Source organism: Malurus melanocephalus, unplaced genomic scaffold (genome assembly GCF_030028575.1).
Source record: "Malurus melanocephalus ecotype Western Australia unplaced genomic scaffold, MMel_1.1 scaffold_291, whole genome shotgun sequence".
Lineage (NCBI taxonomy): Eukaryota > Metazoa > Chordata > Aves > Passeriformes > Maluridae > Malurus > Malurus melanocephalus.
The window spans coordinates 869,878-893,671 of record NW_026623523.1 but is presented as its reverse complement, the minus strand read 5'-3'; the positions used below and the strand labels follow the sequence as shown (position 1 = coordinate 893,671).

The 23,794-nt window shown below is 39.2% G+C and overlaps 1 protein-coding gene across 1 annotated transcript in view; it reads right to left on the bottom strand.

The window, feature by feature from the left end:
* Positions 1–429: 429 nt before the first annotated feature.
* The window catches only part of PCSK1 (proprotein convertase subtilisin/kexin type 1), a 27,271-nt gene continuing 3,906 nt past the window's right edge, over positions 430–23,794 (bottom strand). Inside the window, exons 3-14 of the mRNA XM_057376804.1 lie at positions 22,503–22,613; positions 20,117–20,263; positions 19,580–19,656; positions 17,913–18,001; positions 13,549–13,721; positions 11,920–12,132; positions 10,679–10,779; positions 9,524–9,757; positions 8,211–8,368; positions 6,651–6,784; positions 4,900–5,061; positions 430–3,473 (exon numbers count right to left, since the gene is read on the bottom strand). Of these exons, the coding sequence (XP_057232787.1) occupies positions 3,111–3,473; positions 4,900–5,061; positions 6,651–6,784; positions 8,211–8,368; positions 9,524–9,757; positions 10,679–10,779; positions 11,920–12,132; positions 13,549–13,721; positions 17,913–18,001; positions 19,580–19,656; positions 20,117–20,263; positions 22,503–22,613 (1,962 nt within the window). The 3' untranslated portion in view covers positions 430–3,110. The remainder of the gene's footprint in view (positions 3,474–4,899; positions 5,062–6,650; positions 6,785–8,210; positions 8,369–9,523; positions 9,758–10,678; positions 10,780–11,919; positions 12,133–13,548; positions 13,722–17,912; positions 18,002–19,579; positions 19,657–20,116; positions 20,264–22,502; positions 22,614–23,794) is intronic.

Here is a 23,794-nt window from a genome sequence, read left to right as displayed (position 1 = left end):
TTTAAGGGCTTGTTTCTCTTTGGGCTTGGAATGTGAGTAGTGCTGGAGGGAACAAYCCATATTTCAACTGTTTTCACTCACGGAAGTGAAGACCCACATGTTTACCTTGACCCCCTGACTCTTTTTGCTGCATTATTTCATTTTAAGTGCTTCTCACACACACATCTGCTTGTTAGATGGGCAGATTTTTTTTTTAACTTACAGCCACTGCCTCTGATTACTGACAGTACTGATGTCAACGATGTCCACAGCAAATCTTACTCRGCTGCAGTTGTGAGAAGTAAACAAGTGAGTGTTACTGGTGAAGAAACCCCCCGAAAGCCTTCATTTTCAATATGTTTCGCATTTTTTTCCACCCAACCCCTGGTTATTTCCCCAAGCCATTACTTTTCATTCTAAACTCAATTTCCCGTTCCTTTTACGTAAATAACTTGACTTTATCCTACGGTTTTCTTTACAAATGTTAAGACCACACACTGAGCTCTGCTAACACATTGTATTATGCTACTAGTAGACAAATTTTAACATCACATCACATACATGTTGCAGTTGCTGTTGTAACATGCCTTTTTAAAAATACCTTTATTGGATGATATTGTCTCTTTCTCAAGAAAAAATCTGATTCTTCAATATAATTTATTATGCCTTTTAAAATTCTGTCTGTTCAATAAAATCTTTGCTATATTATAAATACCTGTAACGAAAATATAATTTAAAATTCTGAGAGAAAACTTTCTTTTTTTTAAACTTTTACATTTTTCACAAAACCCACACAGGCACCAAGGAAAGACTAACAATAAAAATAATTTACTCCTGTACAAGCTAATCTGGGTTGGAAACATTCAAAAGAGACATTTTAAACTTGTCCTCTGGTGAAACTTTGGCTACAGCATAGGAACTGGTCTTAAAACAAAGGAGGGTCTTTTGTTTCCCACCCTTTTAACCTGAAAATTTTCTTCAAGGCCGGATGGAGTGTTGTTAGTACTTTCCTCACTGTAATATACCTGAATGAGGACTGGCTAAATTTGTTGTCATCTGAGGAAATGAGCCTCTAAGCTACATTGCACAGGACTAAAAGTGGCCCTTACCTCGCCAGATAAGCCTATTCTGAAAATTAAACATTAGTGAAAATAAGTGCTCTCACTCTGTAATAGCAGCAATTAGAGATTTTCATGGTTTGCTTGTTCATTAGTTATGCATTGCCAGAAAGCTTTTGCGTGGAAAGGGCAGCAAAGGGAAAAGCTTTCTGATCCGGACCACTTGCAGGGATTGTTGTTTTTTTTTTTTAATGACATCTCTTCCTAAGCAAATTTCTTGGCAGAGAGGGAGTGATTCAGTACAAGAGACATTCAATAGTGGAGATGTTATCCTTTAACTATTGATGAGAATAATATGAGAGTTCTTAAAACTGGCAAAAAGGCAGAATAAGCCCAAGAGAGGCATAAAGCTGCCACCAAAAATGATTTTCAAATCTTACATTTGGTAGGACAATTTTCAAGGTTGTTGTTTTTTCCACAGAAGACTTAATTAGTTACAGCAAATAGATTTACCTTTAAATTACAGAATTTAGTGTGAAGTTYGAAAAGCTTTTATTTGAACTGATGGATTATGAGCAAAATGTTAAATTCCTGTCTTAAGACATTGCATAATTTTAAAGAATAGAGAGGGAAGGAGAATCTAATTGAATATTTCTAGAGAATTTGCAAAACACATTTCAATAGTAGACAACAGGAAGAAAAGTAAAAAGCAGGCAGCACTTTTTTGGGTTTTCTTTAGCACTTGAATGAATTAACTATCCCCTGGTAATCTTCGTTTCCTTGTTCTAGATCCCCTACCTTTTTTGAGCATCTGACATGGCTTTTTTTTTTTTCTTTTTAATTATTAGAAGCAAAACAATATATAATTTTGACTCTCTTTAAAGAGGTATGTGTGGAAAACTGTCTCGTACTGTGAACGTAAGGGTGTTGCTCACCCTAGTTGAGACAGCCACCTCTTCCTCATCCTTCTCCTCCCACTCCACATTCTGTGCCCATCCTTATCTGGGTATTTTTTTTTTAATCTCGAGCCATTTTGCCTTGTCTTTCTGGATGTTCTGGAAATTTTACCATCTTTAGGTGGATTTTTCTGCAACAGCTGCCCTTTCTGTTCCACTTGGCCTGACTACTAGCTAATGTGGTCATCTCAGAAGGCAGCTGTATTAATTTAAAAAGCTAAGTGAGGCTCCACAGGTAGGAGGTTGGAGCCCAAAGCTCAGAYAATTTACAGAAATAGATCAGAACTCCAACAGGTGATTCATAACCGGTGACAAGAAAGCCAAGTGCTCTGAAGTGCTCTCTGTAGGAGACTGTCTTCATTAAATACACACAGCCTGAAAAAAACAGACTCATAATTCAGGCACTTCACTCAGGTGAAACTTAAAAGTCAGGTGGAGACAATGCCATCCCATGGTCTGGGATGCCTCACTGGGGGCTCTTTAGTGTTTGTGTGTGCCTGTCTGTGGTCTAAATTGTGAATAACTTCATCAGCCTACACTGATGCCCCAGTCCAACTCCAGCCTCCCAGATGTTCCTTTACAGGAGAACAGAAGGGCGAGAGAGATTTGTCGTTTGGAGAAGGAACAAAACACTTATGACACAAGCAGTACTGGCTGCAAGTATTAAATCGGAATAAATGACAGATAAAACAAGGACTTCAATATTCACGACAAATCCATGGATGAGAATATATCCCCATAGCTTTGGCAGTTTGGTTCAAAACTGCTTGGTAATTCAGGTTTTGAATCCTACTGCATGCTTAAGTGAAGAAAGCAGAAGAATAAGTAATGCGAAAATTGTTTAAAATAGAGTATTAGGGTTTTCAGGGGAACACTATTGCATTTCATGCCTGAGGGGGCAAATCTACTCTGAAGAAAGGCTTTGAAAAAAGATAATACTAAAAAGTGTAATTTTCCTGCCTTATCCCCTCACACCCGTTTTCTCCCTTCCTTGATATTTGCATTAAATATGAAGCAATCAAAGCAGCAATCACACAACTAGWGCATACACAGACTTTGGAAAAAAACTACAGGTGGGGAGAACGAATATTTCCAACTCAGTGCCATACCCTACAGTTTAATTTCCTTCATTTATGATATCAACCAAGGCTTGCAGCAGTCTGTCATCTCTATGCTTGTAAGGTTTGGCATTGTAAAAAAGATCCACGTAGTCACTGTACAGACTTTCTTCTGAGCCTCTCAGCTGGGAGGGCTTGTTCAATTTTTTGAGGGCTTGATAGAAGTGTTCATATGGAATGTTCGACTTCTCACTCGCAGTCTTCTTTGGCAGCTGCTTCTGATCCATCTGCCTGCTAAAAGCACTTTGCAGTAAATGCAGCATGGCCTCTGATGGGATTTTATCTTCTGCCTTGTCACTGCTGCTGCTGGCATCTTCAGTGGCCTTGGGCTTTTCACTCAGGCTCTCCAGGGTGGTGTGGTCCTAGAACACAGTTCAGCATGAAAAAATGTTAGGTGTCAATGAAAGACTGGATTAAGGTTTGCTCTGGTTGAGGATCTCCATCTGTATGTGGGCAAATGTTATTTTTTTTAATTCAGAAGCCACTTGGGCATCTAGAAAACAACCAGATCATTATCAACAAAAACAATCAAAAGGACTGTACTGCATAAGATATCAAATCCCCTCACAGCATGGGCAGTTATAAGTTCAGATTCCACATTGCCAGGATACAATATGTATTTGTCCCAGTCTTAAAAGATATTTCTGGTTGYGGTGGAAATGAAGGAAACATTTATGCAGTGGTGATGGCAGCTCTGTGTCTCCTACCCTCAGGAAAAAGACTGAACCACTGCAACCATACAAGCTTCTCTGTAGATGATCCCACCTGAAAAAAAGACAGTGAAGTATGGCTGATGGGTGGCCATAACACAAATCTAGGAAACCTTGAAARACCAATCCCAAATGCAAGTTCACAKAGCAGTTATTGAGAGGCATGCTCTTGCTCCAACAGTAGTGTGTGTCTGCATAGTTTTCTCATTTAACCTACAACTATATTTCTAACTAAATACTCATTTTACCTTCATGTATTTTTTTACCATGTCCACCCATTTTCTCCTACATCACCTGCAGAATCCTCTTTTACTTTCTTCCCATTTATTTWTCTGCAGGCATTTCTGTAATGCATTTAAAGACCATAATCACGCCCACCTTTCATAAACTGTGTGAGGAGGGTTAAACTCTCTGTGCATTATTCATATCCTGATTACTTAATGGGGAGACAATTTGATGTGATGGGATTATTTTCTGAAGCTGTTGACGTAATCAAGCACTGTGAAAATGTACATTACTACCACCCTGTGCATCCTGAAACCCAGGGTCACTCCGCCTGTAGTATTTTTAGAGCACTGTTTTCTGTAGTGTAAAGAGGGAATGATAAAGGTTCCGGCAGCAACAGATCTACTGAGCCAACCTTTTGAATCAGTGAGTCACTGATTTTGTCAAGCCCTCTGTTCCTGAACTTCCTTCCAAACTCCCCAGAAGCACTGCAACAGGCAAAGTTCTTTTAGGATGCGACACTTGTTCTCAGTAGAATTACATAAATTTGGTGTGTCTGTCAGAGGTGTTTTCCTCCCTCCCTCTACCACTCCACTGCACTAGCCAGAGAGTTCCTTGCTGAAGCATCAATTTCCTGTTACCATCCTAAAACCCTTATATTTTGCAATTTGAAGGCACAGACTAATAAAAACATCAGTTGTTGACATGGGTAAAATTGTGATATACAACTCAAAGGTGGTCAGGGGTTAGATGAKATGAATGCAGAATGAATACTTGCTTTCTCACTAAAAAAACTCTACCATTTTCCTATAAACTGAAAAGCATGGAAGGAATAAACATARCATAACTCTACCTCTACAAAATCTGTCATCTTCTCCACTCCTCTTCGGTCATTCTGCACAGCATTGTAGGATGTATACACACGTGGCTGCTTCATGTGTTCAGGCTGGATAGCAGTGCCGTGCAAAATCAATTTCCAGTTTACAATCCTCCCCTCATTTTGTATCCGTCTGGACTGAAAAACAAGCGTGACATCGGAATAGGTTCTCAGGACATAAAAGATGAAAATARGCACTTGAATGCAAAGTACACAGAAGCGACCAAAGAAAATTATCAGGCTTTCAATACCTGCCCATAAAGTATGATTCATAAGCACAAAACCCCCAGATGCATTGGAGAGTATATTAGAATATGGCATTTAATACAAAAGCTTAAGGACTCCTTAAGTAGCATAATTATGAATTAGTCATGCAAGCATCAATAGAATTTTGTCATTACATAGAATGCTAAAAGTTATTGAAGTACTATCAAGCATTATTAAAATTTGTTCACTAAACCATTCCTTGGTAATTTCCTCATAAAAATTACTATTGGAAATGGTAATTTAGATCCTATTCTTTCCTATTATGTCATGCACAGCAGCAATCTGAAGTAGAGTGTGTTGAAGCAAGCAACACATGTTTATTATTTTTGGTGGCATTATTTCAAAAGTAGGCAGTGGCAGGAGCAAGGAAGAAAGTACAAAAACCTGCAGAGTGAGGAGAGAGTGTGTTATGCCTGGAGGACAAAAACCTTGCTTTATTGCAAGTTTCAGGAAGCTCTCACTTGAAATGAGAGCTAATTTACAAATAAAATGCTCTTCTTAACTTTGTTGCAAAATAATGCACTCAGAGAGCAGGGTATCTGTAACCATGGGGTTATCTATAAGCCTGCAGCATTAACACTACACTGCCGATAGCAATATTTACTCCCACTGCCTTGTCCATCTGCTCAGCTCTTGGCAATACCTTCCTGTTTACAATTTGGGGCCAGTAGGGGCTGGAGGCTCTGTGCCTAACAGGAAGCTTTCAGTTTCTGGCAAGATCTGACCCCTAAGGACKAGCTTATTAACAGACAACTTCAATGAGATGAGTGAGCTTGATCACTCTCTCTTTGAAGGGAATTATTTTTCAGTTGCCTACCAGGCAGCTTAATTCTGGTGTCTTGCTGTTGTAATCCATATCCCCAGGTGGTTTTGGTAAACTGATTTATTTCTTATCTGCAGACTACTTGGCTTTAATCCTTAAACATTGTTCAGCAGTTGATACTCTCAGAAAGAAATCTGGAAACGTATACATTAGAGTAGCTCACTGAGATTCCCCAAAAATCATTAATTCACAAGGTTTTCAGTTAATGAAAAATGTGCACATGGACCAAGAGAAGCCTAAATTCATGCTGTGTTCTTTTCTGCAGAAAAAAATTTGCAGATAACTATATGTTAATTTGATTGCTTATTTCACTCCACAAATCATAGAAAACTTCATTAAGTAATTTTTTTCAGTGATGTCTCTCTGAAAAACACAGGCATGGCTTTTTTTTTTTCTTTTTTGACAGGTACATGTCAATGAAACTAGAACAGTGCTTTGCATTTAGGTAAAGAACAAGAAAATCTGAACCAATCTTTTTTTTTTTTTTTTTTTTTAATCTTAAACCCAGCTGGATATGCTTAATAACCCCTCATTTAGGTTGCTTAATGAGCAGGCTCATTATTCAACGTGCTCAGTAGTGACGAATGATCATTTTATCTGCGCTAGCTCCCAAACACAGCTACTTAGGCATCCTTACCATATCAGTAATTCTCAGAATCCAGGTGCCTGTCGGATTTTCCCCCCATGTGTGGACCGACATGAAGTCCCAATTCTTGAAGCCGTTGGGAGATTTGTCCCTTTCTCTCTCAGCCAGCAGGACAGTGCTGGTCCCTGTGTGGGTGCAACACCAACACTGTTATTGTCCATACATTGCCTGCTCCTGCTTTTCACATTTCTCACCTTGCACACTGCCTGGTGCAGAGGTGACCTGAAAAATTCACTGCTCAGCAGTGGCTCCTTTAGCAGTGGCTCCTGTAATTATTTTTGCAGCACAGGAGTGTGCACAAGCTGTTAGGTCACACCAAGAAGGTACATCTTGTTCAGTGTTCTGTCTCYAGCACAAAAAGGTAATGGATGCACATAAAAGAAGCATAAGGAGGAGATGTCAGGCACAACCAGTCTTTCCCGCTGATGAGCTATTCAAGAAACTTCTGAAATGGAAGTTTGGAAGGCAAAGCAGCTCATGCAGGATTATGGAACCACAGCCTTGTTGTGGTCTCATCGCTGGTTTGGGTTTTTTCTTTTGGATGACTGGATGGGTAGTGTTACAGCCTGGTCCTCCAACRGTGTGAATAGCAGTTGCATTGTTATTATTATGAAAATACTGCACTTCACAAAGCATTTCTGCAGCAAAAGAAGCTCTACTGCTTCTACAGAAGAAATGTGCTGGGCTTGTTTGCATATAAGGAGAAAAGCAAGGAAGGAATATTTACATAATAAGGAGCAGTGAAGCCTCCAGGAGCCTTGTCACAATTTATAAATATATTGAAGGGTAACACCATAAATATAGAAAAGGAATGACATACATTTGCCACTAATGTTAGCAGGAAAGTGGAAAAGCAACAAGAAACAAGGAAAAAACAATTTAACCGTGAAAGCAAATTGATACTACAGTGAAGGCAGCAGTACTTGATGATTGCTACCTAGAAATAGAAACATCAGATGAGCCTAATGTTTAAATTCATATCTGAAAGCTTGTCTTTTTTTTTTCATTAATAACAGTTGATCTAACAGACTTTACTTTGAGCTGTTTATACTAATATTTTTTGTCTTATTGTGTTATTTCTGGGGATTGTCAAGACAGCTTTCCATATTCTAGCTCACTTAGTATAACAGAAACACTTTSGTTTTTAAAATACAACAGTGGGGAGATGCATGAGATGAAATCTAAGGAGTCAGATTTCCTCAGTTTTCCATTAGTCTGCTAAATCATTGGAAGTCTGATAAGAATTATTGATCTATAACTCTATAACTGCTGGGAACCCTGAGTTTTCATAGGTCCTGTTGCCTCCACGAAAACATTCTGTACCGTTGTCTTCTGAAGTATGATTTTCAAACCTCTTCTCACAAAAATAACTCAGAACATGTGAAGGCTGTAAAGGAGTCTCTAGAGATACCCAGAATGCTTTATCCTCTCCTGATTAGTGTAAYGATATATTTAGCTCATTTTAAACCACTGAAAACCACAGGTTATTTTCATTAAATAAATGTTACACCCCACAACAACATAAAGAAAATGAATCTTTGCCTCCTGTACCTGATGGAGAAACCAGAGTGACATGAAGATCACCTCTACGGGAATACTCAATCGTTGCCTCGAGCTGCACATGCTCCAGGGATGCAATGGAGTTCTCTTGACCCTTGCAGGCTTTTGTGGGAATTTCGATGATGACTTCTTCATTTGCTCTTAAWAACCTGGCAAAATTGCAGCAGTTCTTTGATTACTCACAGGAACTTCTGGTTCTGGGCCATGAAGTGCAAATGACACATTGAACCGTGGTTTCAGAATGATGAGAAAGGAAGAGTCAATGACACCTCAACAGAAAAATGAAGGTAGCATCTTCTATTCATTCTCTGCACAGAGGGAGATGACATAGCTTTCTCTGCACAATTCCCATGACTTCCAAAGAGAATGAGTATTTAAATTTCCACATAAATCATTCTAAACTCAGGATCATGGGATCTTTGTTTCTATAATGTAGCATACAGGACTGCAATAAAAATACATGAACAATGAGTGTTATGTATGTCAGTAGCAGGTCAAAATTCTGTGGAAAACAGAGAGCCCATAAAAGCAATTTGATAGGATAATAGCATGAATAATAAGGTTACCCAGCAGTGACTCTCCAAAATACTGCAGTGTTTTTCTGCAGAGACACCTTTGGTACTTCACATGGTATAATTTCAGTCTTTGAAACAGATAATTTTTTCCAGAYAAAAGTCAGCATGTGGACACGTGGAGACAAAAAGAGTCCAGATATCCTTATTGATTAACCAGCTCAGTGAGTAAAGATAATTAATCAATCTGTTCAGGCCTGTGAACGTGTGGCTGGTAAGACTTTTCAGTGAGCCTTTGAGACACTTGTGTTTCGTGAGAGAAATGCCACAGACATGACTAAAGCTCAATATATCACCTTRATTTCAATATATTCAAGCCTGTCACAGGATGAGAACTGCTAAGACTCATTAGAAGTATTTTTATTTTTTAAAAAYCCTTGTGAGACATCAGAATCTTTTTGTCTGTCTTCTGACGGTTGTCCAAAAATTCACAGCTTTTTTGATTGGGCTGAGCCCTCCTGATATCAGCCATTCATACCCTGTCTGCACAAGCTGACATAATAATCTTAGCCTTTGTTAAGGCTTCATGATAGTCATTTCCATCAGTCTTACACTAAAAAAAGCCACAGGGAGCAAATGTGGCTTTCCTACTTCTGGGGAACACAGTCTGGCAAAACTAAATGAACCGAAAGAAGTCCCCTCAGTCTCATACAGAGAATCTGTGAAGAACATGATCCCTCAGGCTTTATTACAATAGGTATCAGCTTGGTAACTGCTAATGCAAACCCTTACCTCGGCTCAAAGCTCTTGTCTTTGACAATACACTCTCTCTTTTCTGGTACGCTTTTCCATCTCTTGGGGTCAGCTAACTCTACCAAGGCGTTGGCGTTGAGCAGTCCAAACCCAAATCGACTGTTGACCATCAGCCCCGCTCCGTTTTTTTTCCATCCTGGGTTTCCAGCCAGCGGATCATATTCCGAGGTCCACACCACCAAGTGCTGCATATCCCTCCATGTTAGGTCTGGGCTGTTGAGAAAATGTTCCTGGTTAGTTGTTTCARGGCTATCTATCACTTTTCTATCAATTATTGGGCTGAAACAGAGCATGCTTTGAGTTTATATGGCATCCCACTGTTTTAAAACACACAGCATGTTGCACTTGCCCTTACAACACTTTTCCAGGTAGACAAGATTTCTGTGTCCACGAAGAACAGGTCTAACAAGAGCAGAGTCCAATCCTCCAAAACTATTTGGGATTTTAAAGTTAGCTAGCAGTACCAGAATTTCCCACCAGTCTCTGTAGGACCTGGATTTCAAAAACTGGGTATTTGTTTCTATTTGTGATCTATTCTACCCTTCAAAATATCTCAGCATCTTGGCTTATGTCAGCAAAGGGGTATGCAGTAGATACTGGAGCTGAATTTACACCATCCAAATGTTAAGCCTGTGCACTACTACTTAGGTGTTTTCTGTGAAAAAGCCATTGTCCTGCCCTTTCTTAGATTCCCCAAGTCCTACATTCTGACTAACTGCCCTGCAGGATCTGAGCCTGGATGCTCCCTCCCTATTCTGACAGAAAAGCTTGGGCACCTTTCTTTTTATGCCTCATCACTGGCAGCAAATCTCCTGTAAATTGTCTCCAAATCATGTTCCCCAAACCCCTATGCACACTCGCTTTTAAATGCATTTGACCAGAAATCAGTGAACACTGTTGCCAATACACAAAATATTCCTCAGCCATCCCGATTTACTGACACTGGTTCTGCTTTTCTAGGGTGCTTTTAAGGCAAATAGCTGCTTATCTTTTTGTCCTCAGTCTCGGCAAGTGTGACTGACAGAAAATGGAGCTGCAGTGTGAGGTGGTGCAGCTTCAAACAGGCATTTTGGGGAAAGTGGTGGGGTGGCTGAGAGAGAGGAGCTTCAAAGGCAAATGTGTGACAAATCTTACTTTGCCTCCAGTGCTAGAGCAAAAATTCCTGCAGCCAGAGGTGCGGATGCAGAGGTCCCGGTGTGAGTTTCTGTACATTCATTGTGAAGGTCAACGCTTGTCTGACAGAAAATAAAACAAAACAAAGGAAAAAAAGAAAACCCAGATTGCATGAATAAACAGTTGTAAATACAGTCATATCCACACTCACAAACAGAACTATATGTCCTTTATTTGGTGGGTATTAATACACTTCTCATCAGCAGAAAAAGTGGTGACTGTTTAAATCTGTTCATATTTTAATCCACTCTTTTTGCTTCAGCTATAATTTTTGTATCAAAACGTTTTGTGTTGGAACAAAATACTCCCACACTGAATATCTTATTTTAGTTTAAGGTTTCACAATAAATGTTTCAGGCTTACTGGTGAATCATGAAAACAGATCATTGTGTTGGGCCTAGAACATTCAAAATTACTGCTTGCTAGGAAATTACTCATAGGATTAGTATTGGTGTTCTGCTCCCTCTTCAGCAGAAGAACTATAATTTGCAATGAAATATGTGCCTTATTTGGAAATTAAGCACCAAACTCATCAGCCCATGTATCTACATCTCAACTATAAAGAGAAGCCRCTTAGCGAGGACTGATCTCGCTGGCTGACTTGGAATGACACTGCTTTAATCCCCATCGGGGCAGTGCATTGTATAATTAGCATCCACTGGGGCTGAACAGAAATTACAGGTATTTCAGCATTATTTTGTCACAGCAATTTTCTTCAGCACAGCTGAAGAAGGTGCACAGACTGGTGAACCTGCTTGCTGAGTGCTTTTTACAGGTTTGGAAGCGCCGTTGTTGCTGTCTCTCTCTTATAAAAGATAGCGGTGAGGTATTCCAGAGGCCCTGACATTACAGGATTCCTTTTTACTCTAAATCTCTCTTCATTTGTCCTTTTTGAAGAATGGTCCCATCTCAAACCATGCAGAGACGTCTTTCACGCACAAACAGCATTCTCAAACAGCAACAAATTCAGCATTCTGCATCAACTAACTGCATCGACACAACAATTTTATTTAACCAGTGCTTTAAGGTAGAAGAATACAGGAATGCAATCACTTTTTGGATTGCAAATCCCTTAAATTTTCCAGGCAAAAGCACTGATAACATAAAGCAGGCACACAAAACCAAGCATTTAAGAGGTTTCATCTGTTATTTTCATGCATTATAACCTTTCACTTTGTTCTGAAGCTGGTAAAACAACTTACAATTCTTTGGTCAGTATAATCCCCACTGCTGTACGCCGTGGCCAAAGTTGAAGAGCACTTCTCTGCATACCAGGGAGAAAGCCCTTGCTGAGAAGCACTGCTAATGGAGATGGTGTAGATGCTGTCAGTGTAGCCATCGCAGTCACAGTTGTCACCCTGACGACCTCCATTCCCCGAAGCCCACACGAAAATGGAGCCTTTCCCATTTCGTCCCTTAGAAAATAATACAAAGGAGTGGTTATCAAAGAGATTTCAGACCTTGCAGTGTACCCTTAATTAACTCCTTTCCTCAAAAAGGCTAATGTAGCAAACATAGAAGAGGAGAAATTTCCATGAGCACTGCAGAAGACAGAGACAGAAGAAACCAGCTGTTTGAGAAACCTCACTTCTTGCCCTACAGCACTCTTACTCTGAYTGGCCTATGTTTAGTATTCCAGACACAGCAACTTTCCTCAGGTTTTCAAGTTAAAAACAGTCTGTGATCAATGGGCCAATTTTTCTACATGCTGTTGTTTTGATTCCTCATTGCTTCTAGGAGAAAATGCCTTCCCCCCCCCCCCCCCCCCCCCCCCCCCCCCCCCCATGAGAAATGGCCAGCTCATCAGTTGTTATTTAATTTGCCTTTACTGTACTCACTCACAGAAGTGTGGGTTAGGAGGATGAATGATGAACACACTGAAAACCCTCCCTTCTCTCACAGATCTGTGGGTCAGCACCACCAGGCTCCAGGCAYAACCATGTAAAACATCACAATAGTTACATGGGAATACACATCACCCTATCCAGCCTTAAGCCCTGCTAATTCTTCAGAGGAAAACTTATCAAAAATTCTTTCYCTTGTTCTTCAAGCCATTTCTCTCTTCTCCCATCTGTGATTAAGCCTTCCTCTCTTCATTAGTACCTGTCAGTCTTAAGATAGCTTCTCACCTCACTGGCAAGAGCAAAAGTAATTTACTAATAAATGCATGGCAGCTYTCAGTTGGCACCCTATTTATCATCCAAACAGATCTAAAGAGGGTAACATAAAAAAACAAAAAAAACCAGAAAAAACCAACCAAACAAACAAAAAAAACAAAAACCAAAAACCCCTGCAAAATATTGCTCCTGGTTCTCTTTATCATGCATTTGTACTATTTTCATTTTAATTGGATCATGATATGCACCAATTTATAAATTAATGCAATTAGCASAATACAAGCTCATCCACAGGGTGCTAAAATGCATCACAATTTCACACAGCAAAATATTCATGAAGCAGGAATCTTGTATTAAATTTTATGGGCTTTCAGTGCAGAAATCCAATTACTGCTTAGTGTAAAACAAGCAGCAGAGAAGGGTGGGGGTAGGGACAGACAAAGGCAGCAAAATTAAGGATGTAAAAAGAAAGCTTGTCTGTGGAGATTAGCAGCTTAAAACCTGTTTAGAAAGCCCTAATGGTGTTTTCTCAAAAGTCCTTTTCTGGTTGGAAATTATTCTGTAATTATTAGACCTGTACTATTAAAATACATCTTGTCCTTTTCAAATATGTTTTAGCAAAGACAGAACAAACCATTTTTATTTCTTCTCTGGTATCAACTATTTTAAAAAACCCTGCCATATTTTACATTACCTTTCCCTTTAATATCCTACCTGGTTTATTCCATACTCAAAAGCCTTCTGTGCCAGTCTCCCAGGACCCTCCACAGTTTTACCATCATCATTAGGGCCCCAGCTTGCACTGTAAATATCCACATGTTCTGGATTGAAACCGATTGAACTGGCCTCAATAGCATCCGTGACTATTCCATCCAGCATCCGTATACCTTCACAGAAAAAAAAAAAAAAAATAAAAGCAGACTGGATTTACTTCCTATTCCCTCCTCCTTGTCTTTGTTAGCTGTTTTTAGTGTTTCCAGCAAAATTAAGCCATAACTACTGCAACCACAGCCTACTGCTGTTCAAGAAAGCAATATTGAACACAGYTCCTGTCAGTGTAAAATAGTACAGTTAGTCTTTATTTCACAGCTCAGTGTTTCKCTACAAACATTAAAAAAACCCCAACAAATTCTAAGTCTTGTTAGCCTCCTATTTATTTCTTTCTCTCCTTAACAGAGACCCAATAAGATGATGTCTTGCTCACTGTTCTTGCTTTTTCTTATGGCATTCTCTTTCTTCCTCCTTCTTCTCTCTTATATCTGTAACAAAGACTTCTCAAACTGCCGAAATGCCTCTGAAATTAAATAGGTTTTATCAGCATTACTTTTATCTTTAAGACTTCTAAGAGTTTTAGTTCAATGAAACAGTTCTGAACGTTCTGACTAAAGCACTTGGTCCTCACAGGCATTAAAGATTTTGCTGTCTCTGTGACGCTGCAATTTCACCAGCTCTTCAATCTCCACCACAGAGAAAAAAATTCTCACTGTTTTTTTCTACTGCCATGCTCTTTTCTACTGTGAGCAATCCAGAGATATCTAGCTATTAACAATTTATTAGGAGCTGCATGATCTAATCTTCTTCAGAGCAAGCCTGATCTCAGTGGTACTTAAAATTCAGGTTCAGGCAGTGGTTCGTCTGCTCTGGATCCATCGCTCTGCAAAGCCACAGCTCTGCAGTGTGGCTGCTGCCACTGCCCAGTGCTGGAGGATGGCAGGAAAAGCAGAAATCTGGCAAAATTCCCACCGTGACATGGCTCTTACAGCAATAGCAGCAAAAGAAGAGCCAGAGCAGTCAGGATTCAGCCTGTGTTTACAAGCAATAAAAATGTCTGGGTTCCCTTGGATTTGGCAGGTTAGTACTATGGCAGCTGCACCATTGCTGGTGGTTGGTGAATTATGAGTATTCATTTTCTAGTATTTTCCACAAAATGGGGCTTTTGCCAAAGCACAGCAGGCACAATGTAGTCATCTTATTAAAAGGAAAAAAAAAAACCCTGGAAACAGAAAAACCCTCTAACCTTACCCTTGCAGCTCAATGTCTTGCTCTTTTTTTTTTTTTTTATGCTACCAAGCAGGGAATAAAAGACTGCAAGCATAATTCTTTTCCCAAATGGCTGACCTCTTAATACTCCTAATACCTCTGAGATAAAGCTGAGCTTTATTATTTCATATTCATTAGAGGTAAGATCAGACAAAGGAGTTAATCCGCTCAACCACAGCTGCTCCACTATCACTCACAGAGCTGGGAAAAGCACCAAGGTATATTCTGTGCCTCAGGTACTAAAACCACCACTTACCTAGGATTGTCTTAAACTGAGAGTGGTTTGATTACTCTTTTTTTTCAGCTGGCTCAGAATTGCCTGATTCTCTCATGCCAGCACACTGTGAGCAAAGATCCGCCTGCGTGAAAGTGGCTGCAAGCCCCAGGTGAGAGCTTGCAACACATAATGAGATGCTGGGAATGTGAGGCAGAGTGCACAGACACTTCCCACAGAAAAAGACAAAGACAACTCTGCAGATAAACAGTGTAAGAAGGCCAAAAAAAACCCCAAGAACAATGATCCCACACTGGCAAAAACAGTCCAAGGAAAAAATTGCTGCCTTGCCTTCCTGATTGTCAAAAACCCTGATTGTTCAAGTCAGCTCAGTGATTTGATGGCTGCAGTGATATTCCCCTAAGCAGATTCCAATTATGTCCTATTGCATGAACTCTTTTCTGTTCTTGCTCCCATCATCAGCACCACAAAACCAAAAGCAGGCAAAGCCCAAGGTAATTTCAGACACATATATGGATCTGCCTGGCAGATGGCTATTTTTAGCAGCACGTCACTGTGCATGAACTCTCGGCCCAGTCCTTTGTAAAATGGAGCTTCTTAATAATTTAATTTCTATGGCAGCACCATGGAAATATCATAACACAGTGGTGAGGTTGGGTATGCATGCTAATACGCACACCCTGCTTTGCTCCAGAGGGATCGATACACACACAGTTCTCAGCTSTACACAGAGCAAGAGGTGAATGTCAAAGGACACACTGACAAGTGTCACTTTGAAAACTGGCATTAATAGYATTATTTTTTTTCACACATTCCACAGCCACGAAGTACTGGAGAGGCTAGTGAAGTGTGGCCAGGCTTTGATGTGACTAGTGAGAACACTGAGGATTGTTAAGGTCAGTACTTTCACAGAAAACAAAAAAAAAAACCAAACCAAACCAAAACAAAACCAAACAAAAAAAAACAATAAAAAATCCCCAAACCAAAAACAAACAAACAAAAAACCCACCAAAAAACAAAACAACCAAAACACCAACAAACCAAAACCCCCAAAAAMCAAACAAATCCAATGTTTTGTTTTACCCCTCAAGGCAAAATTAAACCAGCCTCTGTTGCTGAAGGTTGGAGAACAAGGTATTCCAGCTGTCAGGGTTTCTTTCCCTACAAAGCAGATATTGCTAATTATGAAAGAAAAGTACCAAGCTGTGGACCACTGGATTTTTCCAATATGGCTACTGCTATAAGCAAACAGCCACTTACAAAATCATCCTGAGCTAATGTCARCTAGAAATATGCAGTGTGTCATTTTATGGATTTAAAAAGAAAACTAAGAAAAAGAAGAAGAAAAACAGCCTCTGGAGAACTTAATCCTGTAGAGCATGGATCATCAGAAATATCTCCCACTGTTTAGCCACTCTAAATTTATCTGAATCTTTTGAAGACTTATCTTATCTTCCACTGCTCTTTGAACATATTTTCATTACACCTCTGTCTAATCAGTCTGGTCACATCTAACAGCTTACAACTTCTTTCAAGTGTTCCATTCTTTCTCCTCCCCCACCCAAGTGCATGCTGCTTGCTCCGTAATGTGGATGGCTGGACTGCTTCTCCTGCTGCTGTTTTCGTTTTCTAGATAAATCACCCCACACAGATCTGTAGTTTGCATTTGGAAACAAGCACAGATCTTATGCAAATAGCTGTGGAGGAACCTCCTCCGTAGATGCAAGAGCCTTAAAATATGGGTGCAGTGGGAGTTCAGTCGTCTTTGCAGCTCCATCCGTTTTGCCTCGCTTTGGAAATCTGACGTCTCTGCATTATGAGAGTGAGATATTTTATTTAAAAAGATCATGACGGCAGAATGCATCATGGCAAATGCAAGTGCAGAGCTGACACCCGTGACAGCTCGCTGGAGTCACTGGGAAGCGAGAAGACATCCCACTGAAATTGGTGAGAGCGACAGTTTCAGTTTTGGGTGCCAATTGCCACTCACCATCCCATGGTTTAAGAGGAAAAAGAGGGAGCAATGGAAAAAGTAGGATGGTACAAATAACCTCCTCTGAGCTAAATAACCACTTGCAACTGATACATCTATCATGATTATTGCATAAACAACAAACAGATTGAGTCACCGATTWAAAAAAAAGAACAAAACAAGAGTATTGATTGACGGGCAAGAAAGACTATTTGTTTTCAAATTTAGCTTGTGGTGACTGTGGAGAAGGAAAGCGTTGAAACAAAAAGGACAGCAGTTTGCATGACTTAAGTGACCTTTTGAATGTAATAATGTAGACAGAAACAATATGTTGCAAATATGATGGGTATAATTTTGTATACTCCTACTTTCACTCTACTCAATCCCTCTCCTCCCCTGTGCTTCCTCCTCCCAGGATAAACAATACTAGTATTTAGTCCACCATTCCTTAAAAGATGCAGTCTTAACTCTGAGTTAAGTAATGTAAGTTCTTGTTGCTATTACTAGTATTAGTATTATTAATATTATGATTGGAGGTTTCATTGTTATTATCATAATCATCATCACCCTGCCTATACTGTTGCTCATGTTGTTATATATTCTACCTATCCATCTATTCATTACCAGTTTCCAGAGTTTATTCATGAAATCCTGCTATATCTGTAACACTCTACACTACAGCCAGACAGAATTTTGAAGCTTATAATGCTGCAAGATTCATGTTTTCCAAGAATGATCAATCATTTATATTTCAGATTAATGGTATCTGACAACACTCAGCATGTCTTGTTCCCATTCATATTAGACACGTAATTATTTTTCTTTCCTTACCTCCAACCCTGGAGTTGTAGGCTACTCCAACTCCACATTTTCTGTTGTTGGCTTGCATGGCAATTTCTCCTGCACACCGTGTTCCATGCCTGAATAAATACAGCAAGAATATAGAACTTATYATAACATCTTCGTTGTATCGTACAGAAGAACTTGTCAAGGGCCTTGCTTTGCTCAAATTCTTCCTTTAAATGAATGCATTGCAGTTATTGAAGGGCTTTTGAGTTGTGTCTACATGTTACAATAATACTTACTTCTCTTAAGCTTCATGAAATACAATTTTAGGTACTTAATGATCAAAGGAATGTTTTCATGAGATGATAAATGCTTTGTCTGAATCTCACTGTATTCTGTAGACCTATTAGATACCAATATTTTAGTGGAGCGCAAAAGTAGTGCAAAGTTATGGGTCTAAGTTGCTGTCTTCAGACTGAAATATGATACAACTATTTTTTTAATCACAAATTTAGGTTTATTTTTTAATGACCRCATTCATTTAGCATTCCTGGAAGTGACCCTTTGAATTATCCCCATTGTTAATTTTTTACCATAACCAAACATTTTCTATGCAATTCTATTCTTTTTTGCTGTGGGTGATTCTGATCACAATACAGAAAACCTTCATGCAAGTGTAAGGGTAAGAGAGTTGTGTTATGTAATGCTGCAGATTGTTATTCAATGACATGCTTCAGTGCTTCTGGGCTGAATTCCATTTACTTATTAATAACAATTTGAGGCAATACAGGTAGATTAAAGAGATAATGACATCATAACAAGAGGACAATGGCYTCTTTCTCTTAAATAACACTGTAACAAAGCAGAAATGCCGTTTTTCAAATGTCTTATTCATGGGATATTTATCCTGTGACTGATCTTTCTGTTTTTCTCCCATACAGTGATTTATGTTGTGAATGATACTGCATTGTCTGATAAAAAATAGGCAACCAATGTATCATTTTCTTGCTATCGGTACTGAGTAGTGGCATCCTAATTTGTACAAGAAATTGACTTGTATTGTGTGCCAGCTTTTGAGGAGATCCCTCATGTTCTCTTTCTTATGGACAAAATCTGTAACTGGACTGTGGTGGACATGTCCAGGTCTGAAGGACCCATTAGGAGACTTTTTTTTTTTTTAAATTCCCAGTGCAAAACAGAAATAAATAAATAGTTTGGGAGGTATCATTCCAGAAACACACACAGTCACATGAACAGAGTGCTCCCTTCAGCTTGCAGAAACASACCAGTACCTTACACATACAAAGACATGAGGAAATTCAGTAAATGACAGGGAGATTACAATTCCGAAGTTCTTAATCTGGCAATTTAATTCCAGTGTTTATACCCATGTTATGAGAGAATGCTTTTGCAAACTGGAACACAGGAGGCTCCTTCTGAACATCCGAACATGAGGGTGTCTGAGCAGTGCCCAGAGTGTTGTGGCCTCTCCCTCCTTGGAAATATCCAAAAGCCATCTGGCTCATCCTTCTTGAGAAGATGACCTTCAGAAGTCCCTTCCAAGCTCAGCCACCCTGTGACTCTGTTACACAAATTCTTCCTCTTATTAAATAAGAGGAGGCATGCATAGAAATTCCTGCACTTGTGCCTTCTAACACACAAATTAATACTGTGCTGTTTCACTCTCTTCAGACAACTGGGAAGTTACTCACTTGTTTTCATTTGTCGGATCGTATCTAGGAAAGGGATCATGATCATTGTCGTTGAAATCATAACTTGCCTTTGGGTCCTACATGTAAAAAAAGAAAAGTAGGATTAATTCAAACAACTAGAAAAGGYTTTTCTAAATGGTGCAACAAAATGGGTTCTAGAGTCTGTATTTATTTACTTGATGTGCCACACATTGGCAGCAATGAAGCTGGTAGAATTTGATGGCTATCAACAATTGCATAATTTTTTCATGGAGCTTGAATTATTTAGCATTAAACTGACCCATACAAATGTGTCTGGGAACTAAATCTACTGAAGGAAACACAAAACAAGAAAACACCTACCCTGTTACCATTACTAAGTGRCATTCAGCTTCCTGTGACACAGACCAGGTTCCAAATTGTGCCTAAGGCAAATATTTCTGTCTCTGTTCTGCAGCAGCTGACTTACAGAACAGACGATGAGCTGGGGAAGAGCATCTGCTTATCAAATTTACAGCTAGTTAATCTATTCCACAGCATTCTAATGCTCAAACTTACATAGTTAGCATAGATGTCAGTGTGATTCCACTCCAATCCATCGTCCAGGACTGTGATGACAACTCCCTTGCCTGTAAACCCTTTTTGCCACACAGGAATGACATGGAGATCCAGCTTGGGCAGGGATGGAGTTATCCTTGTGTCTTGCTGTGGGACAGAAATGAATAAAATATGCCAACGTTTTATTCATTTACACCAATCAGGTCCAAAGTCATATTTTACAGACACTGTAAACAATCTCAATTCAAACTTGTGTATTTTGCTGAAATCTTGCAAAGACAAAACAAAAATTTGTTCCATCAAATACTTGCAGCGCTGAAAGGTTTGCCCCACTACTTAAAAGATCCCTGAAGACCACCTTTGAACAAAAAGCATCTTGTGTTTTTTTTGGACAATAGGCAACAGGAACTGCAAGGAATGGTGGGGATGCACTGATGGACCTTGGAACTCTGGGTTAATAATCAGACCTGCTGATGTTTGTTCTTTCCATTTGATGGGGAGCCAAGACAGGGCCCGCAGTACAGAGAGCTGGATTTCCTCCAAATGTATTTTCTCCTCTGACGTTAAAGTTAGCCAGAGCAAAATAATTAATGGATAAAACAATTAAGGCAGTCCTTCGGTTGGGAACAACTATGTTGAATCACAACTTTCTCTTTACTATCCTCATTACTGTTCCTGTGTTAAAWCAGCTGGAAGCATGAATCATGTATGGCCTTCTCTTGCACAGCAAGTTTTTTGAAGAGTATGTCCTAAATGGGTCATTTTCCCCCTCTAATACTAAATATGCAGTGTCTACATCTAATTTAGAAAACTTGCTCACAGGCCACGTAAAAGCACAGATGTAAAAAGAAGCACTTTCTTTCTGTTTCTTTGTGCACAATTATGTTAGCTGGTGGCAGGTTTGTTTTTTATGTCTCAGTCTCCAAAGAAATGCTGCATAAGATATGAAGCTCAGAAAAAGAAATTTGTTATGGGGATGAAATTTCTTTCATTTTTTGCTATCTATATCTGACTGTTTTCGTACAGGAAATTATCTGAGGTTTCAAGTTTTGTTCTCTTGAATCCATCAAATAATGTTTTTTCTGGGTGATGTATAAAGGTACGCTGAGCAAAGCCAAAACTCTTGCCACCAAATTGTAAAAATAAGGTAATAATAGGTTACTTGCTACAAGGAAAAACACGTATTTTGAAAGAAAAATATCTAATACATTTTTGCATTTAATCAGAAAAATTCAATGTGCACTGCAAACGAGGCTAAGCAGCATGTTTCTGTTTCTCATGTATGAAAACTAGAGGGAAAAGAAGTGAAAAACATAAATAGGTGGGAGAACAGGAGAACAGTTTGTCTCCTGGAGAACAAAACATTTTGGGTTTCTTTTTTCCCCAGACTGCTTTTATGAACTCTGTGTGTGTTTGTGCATTTGTCTAAGAGAGACATCTTGAAAATACCCTGCTTTTTCAGAYACAGGCAAGGTAGCAAACAGATATTCTACTTCAAAGAAAAGCAAAATTCTTACAGATAACAGAATTTTTTCTGCTGAAAAGAAGTCTGTGGGAATCTTCATGGAGTGTTTTATGCTATGTGGTTTATAATTTATCTTTCCTAGCTCAAGCAAAGGAAAGAGAGGACAAAGCACTATGCAAGCAACYTAGAGTCTGGTCTGATTTCTCTAAGCTGAACTGAAAAAAAGTATTTCCAGTCTCTCGGGCCCCATTTGACCTTTCTTTTTGATTTGTTATACCCACCTTTAATCCCATCCCTGTTTTGAGTGAAATGCACAGTGGAAACACAGACTCTTAGAAGAAACCATATAAAACCCAAATGATCAACTGTATTTCTCAATTGACACATGCAGACGGGAACTGTGGAGCTCAAGGTTTGTTTTTTTTCCCCTGAGATTTTGAGCATGTGACTTTTAGAGACCCTCTTAGGTATAAATCCTAGTTCTGGTGTGGCTGTAGGTTCTGGTCACATGCATCCAGATGCTTTTGTTTTCATCTGGAGTTTGCACTCTTCACTGCCAGTTTTCATAAAGAACTACATGGCCAGCTTCAGATATGATAATGGACTCCTTACATGACAACAGCAAATATTTTTAAATTATCATAAAAGTAGCTTTTAACTGTTAACAATTTGTGATATTCCTCCTCCCCCCTACTAAACATCTGATGAAAAAGCACCTGGAATCTTTGTACCAATGATGCTCCAGGGAATACAAAAGGTTGTCTGAAATGTTATGCACAGAGATTGATTATTTTTACAGCACAGACTAATGAAAGAGACTTTTCATTTATTTCTTTCAGTGCAATAGCTCTGATACCAGTGAAATAATGCAGCTGAGAGCACAACCACCATCCCCAATTCCACAAGGCAGCAAATTCTTACCAGATACCACTGCTGGTTCCACATGGGGTCGTTGAAAAGTCTTGCTGCTGAGTCTCTCACGGAGGCACGCTTAGTCCGCTTCTTTTCATACTGCTGCTCTGCCCATGACACCTACAGTTATTTGTAAAAATATGACAGGTGAACCTCTTTAGTTTAGGACATTCTTAACGAAGAGAATAAGGGCTTTCCTCACACAGAGAAATTTTGATGCCTAAATCAAAATGGGCAATGCTTGATACAGGGAGAAGGATTATTTAAAACTTGGGACAGAGCAATTTGGGGTGGAGAACTTGGTGAAATCACAATACTGCAGAGCTGATTCGCAGAAAATCATTAAAATACAAGTTAACAGTAAAACTCCTGTGAGCTTAAGGCAGGTTTTTCTGTCAAATAAAAGCATGGCTAGAAGGTCATCTGTGCAGTGGTGATTACTGAAACAAGGAAAACCACAGCCTGCTTTCTCCTACTTACCTTTTATTCACTCTCTATTGGGAGTTAAAAGGAAAGAAGGAAGATTATCTCTGGCTTCAGTCTAACAATCATAATGATGTTGTTACTCACAGACCAGCTGGACCTTCAAGTCTCCTTTCTAGTGGTGTTTTGAAGAGTGATCAATTAGTAAGCTCTGAATATTAGGCTAACTTCATCACCAGCATAATTCCACTTAAGGCAGCTGAAAGCCAGAATGCTTCAGCRTGCTTTGATAAAGCTTCAAAAGAGTTATGCTGCCTTTGTGCACAGACACAGCAATCTCTAAGGCTCTAGGTTGTATTTTAAATGTGTATCCCATCTACATTCTCATGAATGCTTTACTGAGCCCAGTTCAAATCAAATCCTGATTATAATGCCTCTCTCTGTGCTCCTTTTGGAAATGGGAATAAGACATTTTTTCATAGTTGGTCCTTATATTTTATACTCGGACACAGATAAAYTTGGTACTTTCATCCCAAATTCCAAGGGGGCCAAGCAGACTCAGGTTCAGTAGATTGTCAAGMTCCTGTGACAAGCCTCACGTGGAGAGTGCCTTGGATCCAACCTCTTCCTTTCAAACTCTAAATAGATATCACTCTTTTTATCTATTGTGATTGAGCGGCTTTATGATCCTGACATCTATCACCTYATGTGAAATAATAAAGACTCAGAAATAATAATAATAATAAAGCATGATTTGATTAAAATGCAATGTTCTAATGAAAGCCTGATGAGAATTCACTACAAGAACATAGTTCCTTTAAAACAGCTGCTGCATGAGGCATGTTTATGATTCTCATTGCTGTATATTTAGTCTTAAC